General features: G+C 40.0%; 1 protein-coding gene across 1 annotated transcript; it reads left to right on the forward strand.

The window, feature by feature from the left end:
- The first annotated feature begins 1,636 nt into the window (after positions 1-1,636).
- colec10 (collectin sub-family member 10 (C-type lectin)) lies at positions 1,637-15,512 on the forward strand. The gene is made up of 7 exons (XM_017409903.3): positions 1,637-1,886; positions 4,312-4,383; positions 9,347-9,418; positions 11,821-11,874; positions 12,202-12,297; positions 13,635-13,846; positions 14,471-15,512. The coding sequence occupies exons 1-7, from the start codon at positions 1,787-1,789 to the stop codon at positions 14,711-14,713; spliced, it is 849 nt and encodes a 282-aa protein (XP_017265392.1). The 5' UTR covers positions 1,637-1,786; the 3' UTR covers positions 14,714-15,512.
- The last annotated feature ends 995 nt before the right edge of the window (positions 15,513-16,507 follow it).

Genomic DNA, 16,507 nt, shown 5'->3' on the forward strand with positions numbered 1-16,507 from the left:
GGGGGGGGGGTCTGTCTGGTAGCAGATATGTTGGAAAGTGTGATGGGGCCTCTGTAAAACAAACCTTGACAGCCTGATCTCATAATCCTATACTATACTATACTATACTATACTATACTATACTATACTATACTATATCAAACTATAATAATATACTATACTTTAAGATACTACATTATAAGATATTATACTATACTATAAGAGGAGATATAAGGATGCAGTTAGAGAGGACATGGAGGGAGTTGGAGAGAGGACAGAGGATGCAGAAGACAGAGTTAGATGAAGGAGGATGACTTGCTGTGGTGACCCCTGAAAAGGGAACAGACGAAAGAAAAAGAAGAAGATACTTTACTATAAATACTGTACTTTACAATACTATATTATAATAAACAAAACTACAGGATCCAATACTAATAAATACTGAAAATACTACATAAATTAAGAAACTATACGACAAGATACTATCCATCCATTTTCTTTTCCAGCTTCTCCATTCAGGGTCACGGGGAGCTGGTGTCTTATCTCCAGCAGTCACTGTGTGAGAGGCGGGGGACACCCTGGACAGGTCACAAGTCCATCACAGGGACACATAGAGACAAATGAGGCAAACAATCATTCACACTCTCACTCAAACCTAGGAACAATTTTACAGTTTGCATGTTTTTGGTCTGTGGGAGGAAACCGGAGTACTCGGAGCACAGGGAGAACATGTAAACTCCACCCAGAAAGACCCCAGGTTGGAGGTGACCCTGCAACCTTCTTGCTGGGAGGTGACAGCTTTAACCCCCTGCACCACTGTGCCACTATAAGATACTATATTAAACTATAATAAAATATATTACATTGTTGTTTTTCTTTCAGTTGCTCCCCTCAGCTGGTCACCACAGTAAGCACGAGACATTTGGGAAGTGCTTTACTCCAGATGTCCTTCCTGACACAACCTGGGCTCGAACCTGCAGCCTCAGGATTACAGACCAGGACACTGACCTCTGAGCTACCGTAGCCCCTATATAAAAAATACTATACTTTATGTTATTATATTATACTTATGCTATACTCTAAAAACTGTACTTTACTATTAGATACAATACTATAAGATACTATATTATACTGTAATATATTATAAGATACTTATGACATTATGAGATATTCTAAGATACTTATAGACTGTACTGTACTATAAGACTGAATAGGATTTACAACATTTTCCTCTCTGGCAAATTTTGTTTTAGACTCGGTCCTGTTGCAGTTTCTACTTTTTTAAGATTAGTGAGCCCCCAACCCCCTCACTCCCCAAAAACATAAGTTAAATGCACCGAGGAGCAAATTACGCATGTATTTGAACATATAGAAGTGCTTCATGTATTATATGAAATAAAATTTAAAGCAACAAAAAAATACAAGTTCTACCGCAAATATGCCCTGACAGATTTCTCTGTGTTGGTTTGGTGTGCTATGAAAATCTGGCTCATATTTACTAGTTAAAAGCTAAAGGGCACAACATGCAGAGGAATGCAGAAGCCTGTTTTGTGTTGTTTGACAGTTTGACAAGTCACTGATAAGACTCTATACCCAAGTGTGTGTGTGTGTGTGTGTGTGTGTGTGTGTGTTTCAGTCTGTTTCTTCTATAAACAAAAGTGCAACTTTCTTCTCAGACTTCCTCAGAATGTTTTCTCATTGATGCTGGGCTTTACCCCGGACGTGATCCTGCCTTGGCATAGCGGTTGTCTGCTAAAAACAAATCAAACGATCAGGATTGTCTGCTGTGACCTGCGATTGTTTGAGGATGTCTCGGCTGTTGATGGTTTGGGTGTTTCTTGCCATCTTCAGCTACGTGTTTGCATCTACAGAGGTTTGCACCAATGCCCTCCTGCCAGGAGCAAAAGGTAGGCTCAAACACGAATCTGATCCAGCCATCCAAACTGAGAACGTTTATTTCTGCCATCATAGTAAACCCATCCGAGTGGTAACTGTATGTGTGAGCGCAGACTCTGGTGAGGCGATACCCCCGGTATGTTTTAGAGTTTCCAGAGCTGATGATAAAGCCAAAAAGCATTAAATATCCTGCAGTTTACAAGCTCGCCGTCTGCTTAGCCGACCTCTGGAAGGGAATGCCTCCCCGTGTGTGTTTTTCATTTTACAACATCCAGTAGTTATCTTCCCTGCTGATTCAGACAGACAGACCTAATAAAATAGAAAGTTGAGCTATGCTTCATTTTCTTTTCTGCTCCTTTAACTCAAGTAAAAACACCAAGAGCTCTGGCTTAGATAAAAGCAGCAGGATGGTTCTCAAGCAACTGGCATGCTGGAAAAAAGGCCTGGGATATGATAAAAAGGCCTTTGATTGTTTGTTTTTATTGTAAAAAATCTTATCTTTGGTTTCTTCAAACCAAATTAAATGGGGAATACGAATAAGAAACGAAGGGACTGTGAACTTGGGGCGCACGTTCACAACCTTCCCCAGAAGTTTATGTCTCGGCCAGAAAGTCCCATTGTCTCAGTGTGTATTTAGACAGCTGCCACTAGACTGAACTGATTATTTGTACAAGACTCATCCAGATAGTAACGACCACAGAGTCCGCCTCTCAGCGAATATTTGAGTGGGCGTCAGACGTGCGCTTTTTTTTTTTTTTGGTTCCGTAAAACCCCGAAAACGCCTTATTATTTAGGTTAAACTTTTGTCAACAAACATTTTTATTGCTTTTACTGGTACTCTGGCAACATCTTTTAAAAAAAAAAAAAAAATTGGCAGCATTTTGCATTTGACTGCAGTAGAACTCGGTAGGTCAAAACACTTTAGTTTGGCTTTAGAAAAATGCAAAATATGGAAAAATACTGCATTTGGTTTTCCTGGTTTGAATGACGTTTCAGCTTTTGAGCTGTTCTTTCTATCTGACACGAAGAATCACAATGTGTTGTGGCACCTTAAGTACATAAATGAAGCATTTTAGTCATTTCATGGTTTCGGTGGAGTAATTCACAAAACGAAGGAATGCCATGCAGTCAGAATCGCCTGAAAAGTGCAGTTAGCTTGTTTTAAAACTCGATCTACAGAAAATAAATGACCAATTTGCCGCAGCGTTTCATGTCCAAGCCTGCAAGATGGGATTTGTTTTGACAGCCGTGGCAAAAAGGACTTCTTTGATAGACTCTCAAAAATGTTTTAAGGTCTCTTACCAAGAAGTTGTTATCGGTCACCTGCCAAAAACAAATTTTCCTGCACCTCAATTTTAAGGTTTATGCTTTCAAAAGTATGTTGTGTTGTTAATACGCTGATAGCACTGATTCTAGAAAAGGCCAGGGGTTTGGCATGAAATGTAAAAATGGAAATTTAAAAGTCAAAGTTCCAGAAAAGCTTCCATGCAGTCTTTGCTGTGCAGAGACTTCCTGTAGATGTTCTTGACCGTACCATCGTACTGCTGGTTTTGATATTTAAATGTTTGCCATTTTTAACAGCTATAATGTTACTGAAAGTTAGTTTGATATGATGGACTCGGAGGCTGGGTTCATACAGGATATCATTGTGAAAGACATGAAATGATGACGAACATTAAGGAACCCTAAAATCCAAAATCTCGGCAGAAATTGCATTGCTCTATAAACCATCTCATTGCATGGTTAATATAGCAGAAATATTTTGATATTTCCGCAGGAAGAGCCCCAGGCTGCACCAGAAGTGCTACAGCTTGTCATCATTAGCAATCACAAAATAAAGATTAGTTCTATGTAATAAAAAACTGTAATGTAAAATTGAAGCAAGGAAAATGTTTATACATAATGCATTTGCAAAATCCACTGTATTTTTTTGGACATTGTAGTCATTTAAAGACACTAGCAGTCCGATTTGGTCCTGGCCTCAAATGGACTTCCATTTGCTCCTCAATCTGGTCAGAAATTAACACAATTTCTCCAAATTTTAGTGATTCAAAGAGCTATCTACAACAGGTAAGTTGGTATTTGTTCATAAGCTTTCCACAGAACCCCACTTGAAAAGATTTTAATCATTGCTTTTGATGGAAAACAAAAGTTTCCCACGTACACAGAGGGAGGATAATGTCTGATGTTTAAAATCATCATCACCATCAATAAATCTAAGTTATGTAGTGGGCCTGCTCACGTCAGAGCGAGGTCTGCTTCAGTCAGCTGCACAGTAGAGGAAGAGGAGGGAGAGGAAGTCACAACCTGGATATATATATATATATATATATTTATATAGTGTACATGCAGACTTGTCTGAAGCTGAATGGTTGGTAAATGAGTGGAGGTGTTCAGACTTGAGTTGCATTCATTTTTCTTTACTTTTGAATTTAGGAGACCAAGGAGAGACTGGAGAGGTGGGGGAGCAGGGTAAACTGGGGAAGAATGGACCACCAGGACTTCCAGGTAAAAAACAAATATCTACGGATCTATTTTCCTATTCATGATTGGTGAAACAAGTTTTTCTTATATTTAATTTATAACAAATGTCTGATAAATATCTGGATTAAGAACACATACAGATGTTTTTATTATTATTATTTTCAGTCTTTTAACTTTACCAAAAATTTAAAATGAAAGAATAAAAAATAAAAAACAACAACCCATCAATAAAATCAGCGGCACTTTTAATTTCCTCCCCCCTACTTTTACAGAAACCGATATAATGTTATCTTTTTTTTCCGTCACTTGCTGTGCTACAAAAATAGCTCATGGAAACTCACCTTCCAATTTAAAATAGATCATTTTGAATGTATGTAAATGAAACCCCGGCGACGTGTGTAACTAAGAAAACCCCGTCTTCGCTGTTTATTAACATGTTTCCATCATTCAGTCAGAGGATAACAAAAAAGGAAGTCAGCAGGAAGAGTCGGATGGCTTTAGTTTATTGTGCTCACACTGACAAATAGTCATCCCGCTAATATATTTCTGTAACTTAGCAGATAATCAGTTATTTATACTCTGTGCTTTCAGCTTCAAAAGCAGGCAAGTTAACTCTCCTCTTGCGTCAACCTTTGCCTAATCTGTGTGAAAATCAGACAAAAAGACAGACAGACAGATGACACAGACTTGTGAACTCCTGCTGAAAAGAGCTTGGACAACCCACTTGGCTTCCCAAGAAGATTGTGCAAACATTTGCCAACCAACAGCACATTTACAGTCATGGGAAAAGAGAAAGTCTACCCTCTTTCAATTCGTTTTTTTTTTTTAGCCTTTCAAGACATCTGATTCTTACCAGGTTCTAAAATTATTCAAGTCTAACCTCAAATGAACGAAAACACACAGCAGAATCCACTGTGTTATTTTCTCTTTATTCAATAAAAACAAAGCCAAAATGGAAAAGCTGAGTGTGAAAAACTAAGTCCACTCTTGCTGCTCCCATGGGATTTAAGAGTGAAAGTCGCAGGCAGGTGCTGCTGATCAAACATAAGTCACTAACTGATCATCATCAGTGTGTGTGTGTGTGTGTGTGTGTGTGTGTGTGTGTGTGTGTGTGTGTGTGTGTGTGTGTGTGTGCCTCTGTAAAAGCACGACTCAAGGTGGTCTGCTGCTCTGGAGCGTACAGGTGTGTGTTCACCCAATGTCAAGGTGGAAAGGCATCAGCAGTGACTTTAAAGAAGAAACTGATGCCGCCCTTCAGTCTGGGAAGGGTTAAAGGTCGTTTAAAGACTTAACGATTCTACAGAGAGAAAGATTATTCACAGGTGGAAAACATGTAGGACGACTGCCATTTTTCTCAGGAGTGTACGACCCAGGAAATTCACCCCAAAGTCTGACTGTGCAGTGCTCAAAAAGTTGCTAATAACCCGAGAGTTGCATCTCAGTCTTTACGGGCCTCAGTTAGCAGGTTAAAGGTTAAAGTTCATGACAGGACAATTAGAAAAAGACTGAATAAATAAGACTTGTTTGGCAGAGTAGCCAGGAGAAACTGCATGGCAGCACGACTCGTAAACGTTCATCTGATTGAACCATGAGACTTCTGGAACAATGTCCTTTGGACAGATGAGACCAAAGTAGAGATGTTTACCCATAACACTCAGCAACAACGTTTAACAAAATCCAAACACAACAGAAGAGCACGGTGGTGGAGGGCTGATGGTTTGGGCACCTTACAGTCACTGAGTCAATTATTAACTCCTCTGTATACCGAAGGACAGTCAGATGTGAGGCTATCTGTCCGACAGCCGAAGACAGGGCCAAACCGGGTCCACGCAGCGAGACAATGTTCCCAAACACGACAGCAGATCTACAACAGAACGGCTCAAAAAGCAAAGACTCAAGGTGCTGCAGTGGTCCAATCAAAGGCCAGACCTCAGCCTTATTGAAATGCTGCGGTAGAGGAGCTGCGCACAAACAAAAGTTCCCAAACCTCCATGAACTGAAGCAAGGTTGTAGAGAAAAGTGGGCCAGAATTCCTCCCCATAAAGTCATACAAAAAAAACAACTACTGGGAGTTACTGCTGCCAAAAGTGCTCCTACAAGCTGTTGAATCATGAAGTGTGTTTAGGTTTCCACAAACAGCTTTTCAGGTTCGTCTTCATCTTTGTTTAATAAACAACAAAATGGTGGAATCTCCTGTGGTTTTGTGCTCTTCAGGTTTGATTTGAATAATCTGAGAACCTGGTAAGAACCAGATTGTATTTACTGTGTCCCGACAGATTAAAACAAGGGCGTGGACTTTCTTTTTCCCATGACAGCGTTATGTCTGTGCCCTCACACGTACGTGAAGCACGCTGAGGAGACGATGCTAAACTGTACAGACACCTTTTTTCTTTCTTTCTTTCTTTGAAGGAAACAAAACAACTGCTGCGTCTTGGCCGCACTCTTTTTTTTTTTCCTCCACAGATGTTCACTTCAAAACCTTCACACAATAGCACACATGCCCGCAGTTCCATGTACACAAGACAACACAATTCTCTCATCGAGCCCGAAACAAACAACCCGGGGACTGTCGTCACTATCCAAACAGAGAAGGCATGTACCGTATATGTAAACCCCTTTCAACTTTTCAACTCTGCGGACATCCTTCAGACGTATAACAAAGCCAGTCATTATGGTTTTTTTTTTCTGCCTGTGTGCTTCCTGACAGGCATGAACGCAGGTCCCTGCGATGATTTTCTTACCGTAGCATGTCGGCTGCTCAACAGATGACGCATGTCTTCCCAGTCTTCATGGAGGCAGCGTTACAGGAAACGGTTGTTTAATTTTGGGATCCTGAAAGGGAATACATGAATCTTAATGGCCAAAAATAAAATATATATGTGTGTATATATATATAGTTGTTTCTACAAACCTTTTAACATCAACAAACTGTTAGCTGTGCTTTGATCAGAGCTGCTACACAGTTTTAGTTAGATTTCAGTTTATTTAGTCAAAGGAAAGCGAGGCCTTCGAAACACAAGTAACTTCTGACTGAGAAAATATTTAATGAAAGATCTCATTAAAGTTCCCACTTAGCATTGATTATTTTTGTTCTGTGAGTGTTTCTGAAGTAGCTTCGGGTTGTATAAATGTGTCTCAGGTTCCATATTTCAGTGAAAAATGTGGCCTTTGCCTCTTCGACGCGCCGGCAGCTGGAGAATCCAGTCGTTAAACCAGTTGGAGGGGTTGGCCATTATAAAGTGGGGGCTGCAGTGATATGAAGGATTGTTATCTGGACGTTTGGACGGATCGTTTAACTGGCGACTGAGCTGGCAAAACAACATTAATCAGCTGTTACACACACTCTCACACACACACACACATGCCGAGGGGAGTGAAAGAGAGACCTGCAAAATCAATTTCTTCCTAAAACACAAAACAAACTCGTCTATAATCACTTCTCACGATGAGTTCTCCGGTCAGTACTGTTAAAATATTGACTTTTTGTGAGAGTGCTCCTTAAACATTCTCACACGAGATTCCTTAAAAATTGCCATCAGATTGCGGCAAAATTTCCCAAAGACCAGAACTCCGTGGACCGCACACAGTCCACAAGACTTTACACCTTCTGCCAAACGCTTCTCACAAATCACCGCGAAGAAAATCACCACGGGCCAATGGGAAGGAGGGAAAAGTGGTCCATGTGTGTGTGTGTCTGACTGTGGACTTCATGACTCCCATTTGGAACTTTTCCCAGCCTTACTGGGACCAGAGCATTAACAGGAGTCTGGTGATGGCATAGATTAAATCCTAGTTATCGCCCGCTGCCAAAGGCAAAAGGGCAATAATGTTTTGGTTAGTGTGTGTGTGTGTGTGTGTGCGTGTTTGTTCCTTTGTTGGTTGTGTTTGCAAAACCGCTGGACGACTTCTAATGAAACTTGCAGAAAGCAATAATTGGCTGTACATCCACAGCTGATTGACTTTTGGAGTCACCCCAATACGAGATTGTTGTCGCAGCTAATGGACATTCGTAAACACACGAGGAGTTACAACTCATTTATTGCTACAGATTTGGAACTAAAATCTTATGTGGTTGTAGTCACAAAACACTCAAAAAACTCTAACACACAGGATACCGCACATACCGTTATTTTCAAGGTTTAACCAAACATTTTTTCAACATAAGAGGATTTTAGTTTAAAACTCTGACGTGAGAGTCTCCAAGTGATATGCCTTCCTTCAAGGAATGTAAGGTCTTTTAATGAATCTTAGGCAGCTCAGGTTATTGTTTGGGTTAATACATCCACATGGGTGTAAAGTCCTCATAAGGATAGCTGCACAGACTTTTAGTGTGAGTGTGCATAGGTGTGTGTGCATGTGTGTTGCAAATCTCTCTAATAGCAACTGGCTTCTTCACTGTGTCACTTTGTGTTTAAAAGCTGAATAGTTTCCTGAGGAAACGCTAGTTCAAGAGCTGGCGAGGAGCCTCTGCCTGCTCTGTAATTTTCAGACACACACACAGACACACATATGTATATATACAGGTCATTAATCAGATTGTGGTATAACTAATCCTTTTCAACCTCTGTGATGGTGATCAGAGATATTAAAATATGATACAATTTATGACACAAATATGAGCATTTATTAAACCGTATCCAGTGTTTGTTCTTTAGTCACAAAGTGCATCGATTTGATTGGTTACTAAACCCTGATTACAATATTATCAAAATTAAACCTTTCAAGCTAAAGTTTTAGACTAAGATAATTTCATGTTGAGAAATGATGAGATGTAGCCATTTTAGTCAAACCTGGAGAAGACCGTTACGTGCAGTCTCAGTTTATCTCAATACCTGGAACACTGACTGAACTGAACAGACAGGCACACACACACAAAGACATTATCGCCTGCCTCCACCTATCAGTGGCGGGCGATGTTGTGGCACTCATATTTCTTTGCTATGTTTTAATTTTAAGTTTGAATTCTATAAAATCTTGTCTTCCTCAGGTGTTTCAGGAGAACCAGGACTTAAAGGAGAAGTGGGTCCAACAGGAAAGATGGGGCCCTTTGGAGACAAAGGTGGAAGGAAATAGATTTTAATTCTTCTTTTATTCTGATGTTGAAGTTTTTATTACTAGTTATTATTACTAGTTTACTTTAACATCACACATGCTACAAACACCCCATTTATTGATTTATATATATATATATATATATATATATATATATATATGAGGCTTTAAAACAATAATAGCTGAATACTACATGTGCATCATTTGCTACCTAAAGTCTACGGCATGATTTGTAATAAATTAGCAAAATCAGCCGGAGTCGGGTTTTGTTGCCAACAGTTACGAGTTGTTTGTTTACATTTGAACACTGACATGTTCACTTCAGACAGTATTGAGTCGGTAAAATATTCCCCAGATGTAAACAGAGTCAGAGGGAGAACGATGGAATCAAAGACGTCAGGTCGAAAGCAAAACTGTAAAGTTCTTCTCTGTTCTTCTTCTGAAAAGAAACGTCGATTAAAAGCTGCGAAGACGAGAGTCGACAGAAGTGGAGTCGTTTTGGGGGAGGAAACTGAGCGGGGGAGAGCGTTAAAACAAAAGTTAGGCCCAAGATCAGATGCAAATGAGCCGTGGAAAGCTGAACTACTGTTCGCCAAATATAGTTGTAAACAAATGTGAGCAAAATATGCTGTTTTCTAATGAAAACTGATAAGTTTAACTTATTTAACCCCAAAACAAGCATTTAATGGTGTAGAAATGGTTGAATACCTAAAAAATTATAATCAAAAACATGGATAAATCACATATTTTGACAGATTTTATGCCTTCAAGCAACAAGAATGAAAGATAGAAAAAAAACATAATCCTGCTGAGTGATGTCATGCAGTTGCTTTGCCCAGGGTATCTTTATTTCTACTTTTATGAGCAGGCATGTTCCCCTGCCTCTTTAGACCTCTGTATTCATTATGTTTAATACGCTTACAGGAAAGTGGCCGTGCAGCAGCCATCTCAGAAAACCAGTGAGGTCACAGTGTTGGATTTACCTCCATCCTGGAAGCCTGTGGCCCATAAAAAACCTGCGGTTTACTCAGGAGCATCTAAAACACAGCTACCTTTCAATACAATCTTGTATTAAAACACTACATCTGCAGTAAGCAAAGGATAATTCAGCTCTTCTCAAGTTTGCTTTTTGAACGAGTTTAATTCTGACTGGATTGATGAGCTAGTGGCTAGTCCGAGCAGCTGCCATCTTAAAACAACTCCAGTCTTCAAAGTTTCATTGTGTTTTTTGTAAATAATGTTTTTAAAACGCCACAATCATTTTTCACTTTACATGGTAATCCCAGCAGAAACCTTTTGATCTTCCTGCTGGAAGTGCTACAGCCAGCTGTCGCTGCTTTTTGGGCTTAGAAACAACCCTAGAATTCTAGGTAAATAATTGTGTATAGCCAAATCATTGGTGAAATGTCTTTGTCCACATCGAAATATAAAAAAAACAATCTGATTACAGAACACTTTTGGGGTCAGATCATTAATTTGGTCAAAATTAAAGTCTCTTTCTTCAATCTGAGGTCGTTCAAAGAGCTATCCACAGCAAGTAAGATGATAAGTATTCGTAACCTTTCCAGAGAATCCCACTTTTAAAGGTTTAAACTATCACTTGAACTCATGTTTATTTACAAAACATTTCAAACCGGTGTATCTTTTGTCTGCTGCATCTCCATGTGTTGGTCTGCTTAAATTCTGATTATCTGGAGCTAACGGAGAAGTGGGTAAAGAAAATGGATGGATGGATGGATGGATGTATGGATGGATGTATGGATGGATGGATGATAAAAATTAAAATAAAATGAACATTTAACTAAAAGCGAAACAGTTTGTTGTGAAACATGGTTTGTGTACGAGGAGGTGACACCAGCCCCCGTTTGGTGGACAAACTCATGGGACCAATCAAGTTTTTTTGTTGTTTTTTTTTTTTCCACGAGGCAACTTTGTTTTCACAACCATAACACAACAAGGTTTGGTCAGACAGGTTGTTGTGGCTGTTCCTCATCTAAAACTAGGTCACAATGATGTTTGTACGGTTGATCACTTCCCCAAAAACCTGCAACTGCCAGTCTGGTTAATTTCCACTCTGGAGCTAATGCGTAAAAGGAAAATGTTCTGCGTTGGCACTCAGCAGCAAAGGTTTACACAAATAACAACAAATTAATGAAAATATTGCTGTTTTTGTGTCAGCATGTTTTAGGCTGTTTGAAATTGTTTAACGGAAGTTTCACTGGGATCATTTTTGCATTTTATTTATTTATTTTGCAAAAAGCAGAGCTGCAAGATCTCACAGACAAGCGTGACACTGTCATCTGCTGGCTGAATGGTGTAACTACAGGGGGAACATGTGCAAAATATTTGTGTTGGGTCACTCTGGAGTATATTTATGATGAAAAAAGGCTGTGATCTTATCATCTGTAGGTGACAAGGGCCTGAAAGGTTTTACTGGACCAGCAGGTCTGAAGGGGAAAACTGGTAAGGACGTTTAGGCTTATAAAGGACTTTTGTTGCTCTTAGATCAATGAAACAATGCTGTTTTATTAAACTAAACATTGAACTTTTAATGGAATTAAACATTTTGATGGGTAACTTTATTAAAGTAATTTGCAACCATATTTTTTTTAGATGTTCTTGGTAATTTCTCCACCACAGTAATCTATAGGATCAGAATTAAATACCAGTTGTCTTCTCTCCTTTCTCTTCCTGTTGTTTAACAATTCATTTAACAAATGCTGTCGTACATTTATGTTAGGTATAATATCTTACTTGTTAGGTAACCAGTGAGCTGTGTTTACTCATCAGGCACGACGTGTGACTGTGGGAGGTACAGGAAGGTGTTTGGACAGCTGGATGTCAGTGTGGAGAAGCTCAGGAAAGCCGTCCAGTTTGTGAAGAACGGTGAGTCTCCAGAGGGACCTTTTAAAGTTCTGCTGGACACCTCATGACTCAAGGGTAATCACTGCTGATTTCAAGGTGATGGGGTCAAAGGTCAACATCACCCAGTGCTCTAACTGTGCGACAGTGTAACGTAGGAATGTCAAACAGCACAGCTGGACACCTCAGGGGTCAAAGATGATGCCTGTTGATTTCAAGGTTCGTGGGGTCAAAGGTCAAGCTCACAGGTAACCCCTTTGTTAAAACCTTGTCTCTGCTCCTGCATATGACCCTTTTGTTTCCTCCACCAAGGAAGTTCTGTTCTGGTTGTGTCCGTTGGTTTGTTTGTCTGTCTGTCAGCAAAGATCAGGGAAAAACTAACAAACAGATCCGGATGAAATGTTCAGGAAATGTTGGGGGTGTCACAAAATCCCATGGATTAGATTTTACTGCTGATCCAGATTATCATCCGGGTCGCACTATTTTTTTAATCACGCTGTTGCCTTGGCGGAGGTTTGCGCTCTCTGAGTGTTTTGAGTTATCTCTGTATTGTTGGGGCCACATCAGCCTTCGGCCTTTCTTTCGTTTCGCCGTTAAAACCTCAAGCTTTTACCCGAGCTTCTCGTGTTGGGGTCTGCATTCCTGGGTCCGATCTCTCCGCCAACCGTGACCCAGTCTGCTGTACACAGCACTAAGAACTAACTAACTTTAAAAACTTTACGTGAACATGTTTTTAAAAGTCCTTTTACTCGTATAAAGAGCATTAAAGGCCTCACGTCTGAGTATATGAGATGTGTTAATTAGTCGTACATAAATCCGATCACTCAGGTCCACAGGCTGTGGAAACTTAGTCATACTTTGTACCTTTTCCAAATCAGGAGGAGCTGCCTCTTGCATGTGTGCTCCAGTGAAGTGAAACATCCTGACTTTGGATCTGAGAGAGGTCCTAACTGGAAATATTTTCTGAAAGCAGATTAAGTAGTTTTCAATTTCATAAGACTTTGATTAAGTTTTTATTGTATTTTAATTCTACATTAGCATTGTCTTTTCCATTTGTATTTTTATACAGGTTCTCCTCCTGTTTTTTCTTTCTTTCTTTCTTTATTGGATTTTAGGCAGGTGTCATTATCAGGAAGCCCATTGTGTTGCGCTATGCAAGAAATGTGCTAAACAAATACTTCTCGATTTTATTTGCAATCCCCTGCCCTTTTCAAAAGTTTCCCCTCAAGTAAGTGGCCATGGACCTGGAAGTTGTTGCTCAGATCCCTATAAACAGAGTCAGTTATTGTGGTACAATATATGTGTCAATAAAAGAATAATTCCTCTGTTGCAATTTAGGTTTTCAAATCTTTCTCGTGCAGTTGTCTTGAGCGTGAAGGAGACAGAGGAAAGATACTACCTCCTTGTGAAGGAGCCCAAGCGGTTCAGAGAAGCTGCGCTGAACTGCAAGCTGAGAGGAGGCGCCCTGGCCATGCCAAAAACCAGTACCATTAACCGCCTCATGGCAGACTACATCAGTCAGACAGGACTGGCGAGGGTTTACGTGGGAGTGCAGGCGCAAGGCAGAGACTCGGTGAGTGTTTATAGCCCTAAGGTGGAAATAATGACAGCATGTCGCCTTTTCTGCTCCTGTGATGGATGAGTTGAACCTTAGAGAAACAAACTGTACTGGAGAACGAGCACTTTCTGTGAAACGCAGTCAGGATGCTGAGAGCTGGGTGACTGGGCTGTTAAAGCTAAAAGCAGCAGGACACTCCCTGAAAAAGGCAGACGTAGCAAAAGGCTAGCTAAAAGAAGCAAGATACTAGCTAAAAACGAATGTAGTGCAAGAAGGCAAAAATACAGCACATATGCTAAAGCAGATTATAAACAGAACAATGTTTTTGAAGGAACTGAAGAGATTTTAATGTAACTGTATAGGGTAAAATGTAGTTAAATAAAGTTCAGTGTTTTGAAAAGTGAGTAAGTTACACCCACCAAAAGCCCCAGCAGCCATCTCCTGAATGAGCTGAACGTTTTGATATAAGAATGGCTAAAATAGTTAAATCTCTTTTGCAGAGTTCAGATCTTCTGAAGTGAGGTTCTGTGGAAGAACATCATCATTATTACCCTCACAATTTTTCTGCAGGACCCCACGTCAAACTACCCAAACTATCCCTTTACAGCTGATTTCTGTCTCCCGTTTCTCCCCTTTCAGAATGGAACCGGCAGGTATCTGTATGCGGACTCCAGCCCTCTGCAGGAGTTTGCTGCTTGGAGCCAAGAGGAGCAGCTCCAACCCGGATCATCCCCCAGCACCAACTCCAGCTGCGTGGAGCTGCTCAGCACCGGGACATGGGCTCACGTGGAGTGTGAAACCACCCTGTTTTTCATCTGCGAGTTCCCAAAGAGCAGGAGAAGAGGAGGAGGAGGAAGAGGGACGCCTGCTCCGGCATCATAATGCCGACTCAGCAGTCACACAGTTACAGGCCCAGATATTCAGCAGCCTCTCCGTTCGTACAGCGGTCTACGCTGTGAGGTACAAGGACATTGTTCAGGGTTTATCGCAACTGATGCTGTCATTGGAAGATTGCACATATTTTCTAATATCGTGGTGGTGGAGGGGGGTGGGGGGTTCTTTTAGCATAGCAGCTCCTGAAATGTGGAACAAACTCCACCTCCATGTCAGACAGGCTTCCCTATTGTCGGCTTTTAAAACTCTTCTTAAAACCCTTAAAACTGTTTTCCATGGCTTTTAAAGGGGACCTATTATGCAAAATTCACTTATTACATGTTTTTGTACTTCCATTTGGGCATCTACTGCTTCTAGAGATAGTCCAAGCTCAAAACAATAATACCCAGCCATTTTTTGGCAATAAGTAAATGTCTTCTGGTTGTCTTTTGAGTCGTGTTTTCTTGTTGACTCTGCAGCACTTTGGTCCGCTGTGGCGTTTTAAAGTTTTCCAGAAATAAAGCTGGATTGGAGCTTTCATATCTAGTGTGACTCTTTATACGTTGCACCGTGCAATAGTTTATGAGCTGTGATCATTCTAAATTTGATAGCTTGTGTTTCTGGTGTCACAAGTTTTCTCAAATTTCCTCTCATGTTTGCCATCAAATCTAAACCAGCCGATCAGCGAGCTGTGACTCTTCACCACACCACTCACCAATTGTCCTTGCTTGAATCTTTACTTTTTTTGGTGTTTTATTTGCAGCTTTAATGTAATAGCTCCAGTTTTAGAATGCATATTCCAATAATATTATTTAAAATGTTGAAAAAAAATAAATAAATTTGGGCTTTATTTTATAAATTTCATGACATTTGATCACTGTGTAGAGTCTAATCAGTGCTTTAAACTCCATTCAAACACCAATGGGGCACACATCAGGGACAATGAGGGTTCAGTGTCTTGCCAAGAAACACTTAAACACCTGACTGCTGTCAGGAATCGAACCAACTCTTTCAATGGAGGACGACTGTAACCACTGATCCACAGGCACACTGTCCAAAGTGTAATGTTGGACGGAACTTAGAAGACCTCTGATGTCATCACCTTAATGCTGATGACATCACTCTGTTGTCACAAAGGCAGATGATGACATCATTAGGTGTCATCAGTTAGCTCCTCCCTCTGCCTTTGATGTATGTACTGTTCATAACAGATTCACACCTATTCACACCTATTCACCTATTCACACAGGACACAGGACGGATCAGAGAACTGTAAAAGTTGGTTATCTTTTTGTATTTAATTCAATATCTTTTGACAGAAAACAATGGATAGCGACATAGAAACCAAAAAGATTGTGGTTTATTCAGTAGTTACAAAGCTTATTTCTTTGGTTTTGGAGAAATTGAACCTGCCCATAACAGATGTCCATGATAAAAAGGCAGTTCAGCTTTTTCACAACATTTGGCCACATGTTGAAGACATTAAGAATGAATTTTGTCCAGGTATAGTAAATGATGTAGAAATAAGCCTTATAAAGGATTTACTAAAAATATTTCGTGATCTTGACCAATTATGTTTGATGCTGATGTCAGTGAGACCTTTAAATGAGATGGCCATTGAAAGTTTTAGAAATTTTCTTCAGAAATCAAACGTGAAAAGATATTTTAACAAATTCTGTTACAATATAGGCAACAACTGGCACTGGATATTACTGGGCACAGTTAGTGCAGCAGCTGTATGGAAAATACATTCTTCAGTTGAAGTGTTGAGAATTGACTTAAAGTATTATCCAAGATTATACT

Source organism: Kryptolebias marmoratus, linkage group LG16 (assembly GCF_001649575.2).
Source record: "Kryptolebias marmoratus isolate JLee-2015 linkage group LG16, ASM164957v2, whole genome shotgun sequence".
NCBI lineage: Eukaryota > Metazoa > Chordata > Actinopteri > Cyprinodontiformes > Rivulidae > Kryptolebias > Kryptolebias marmoratus.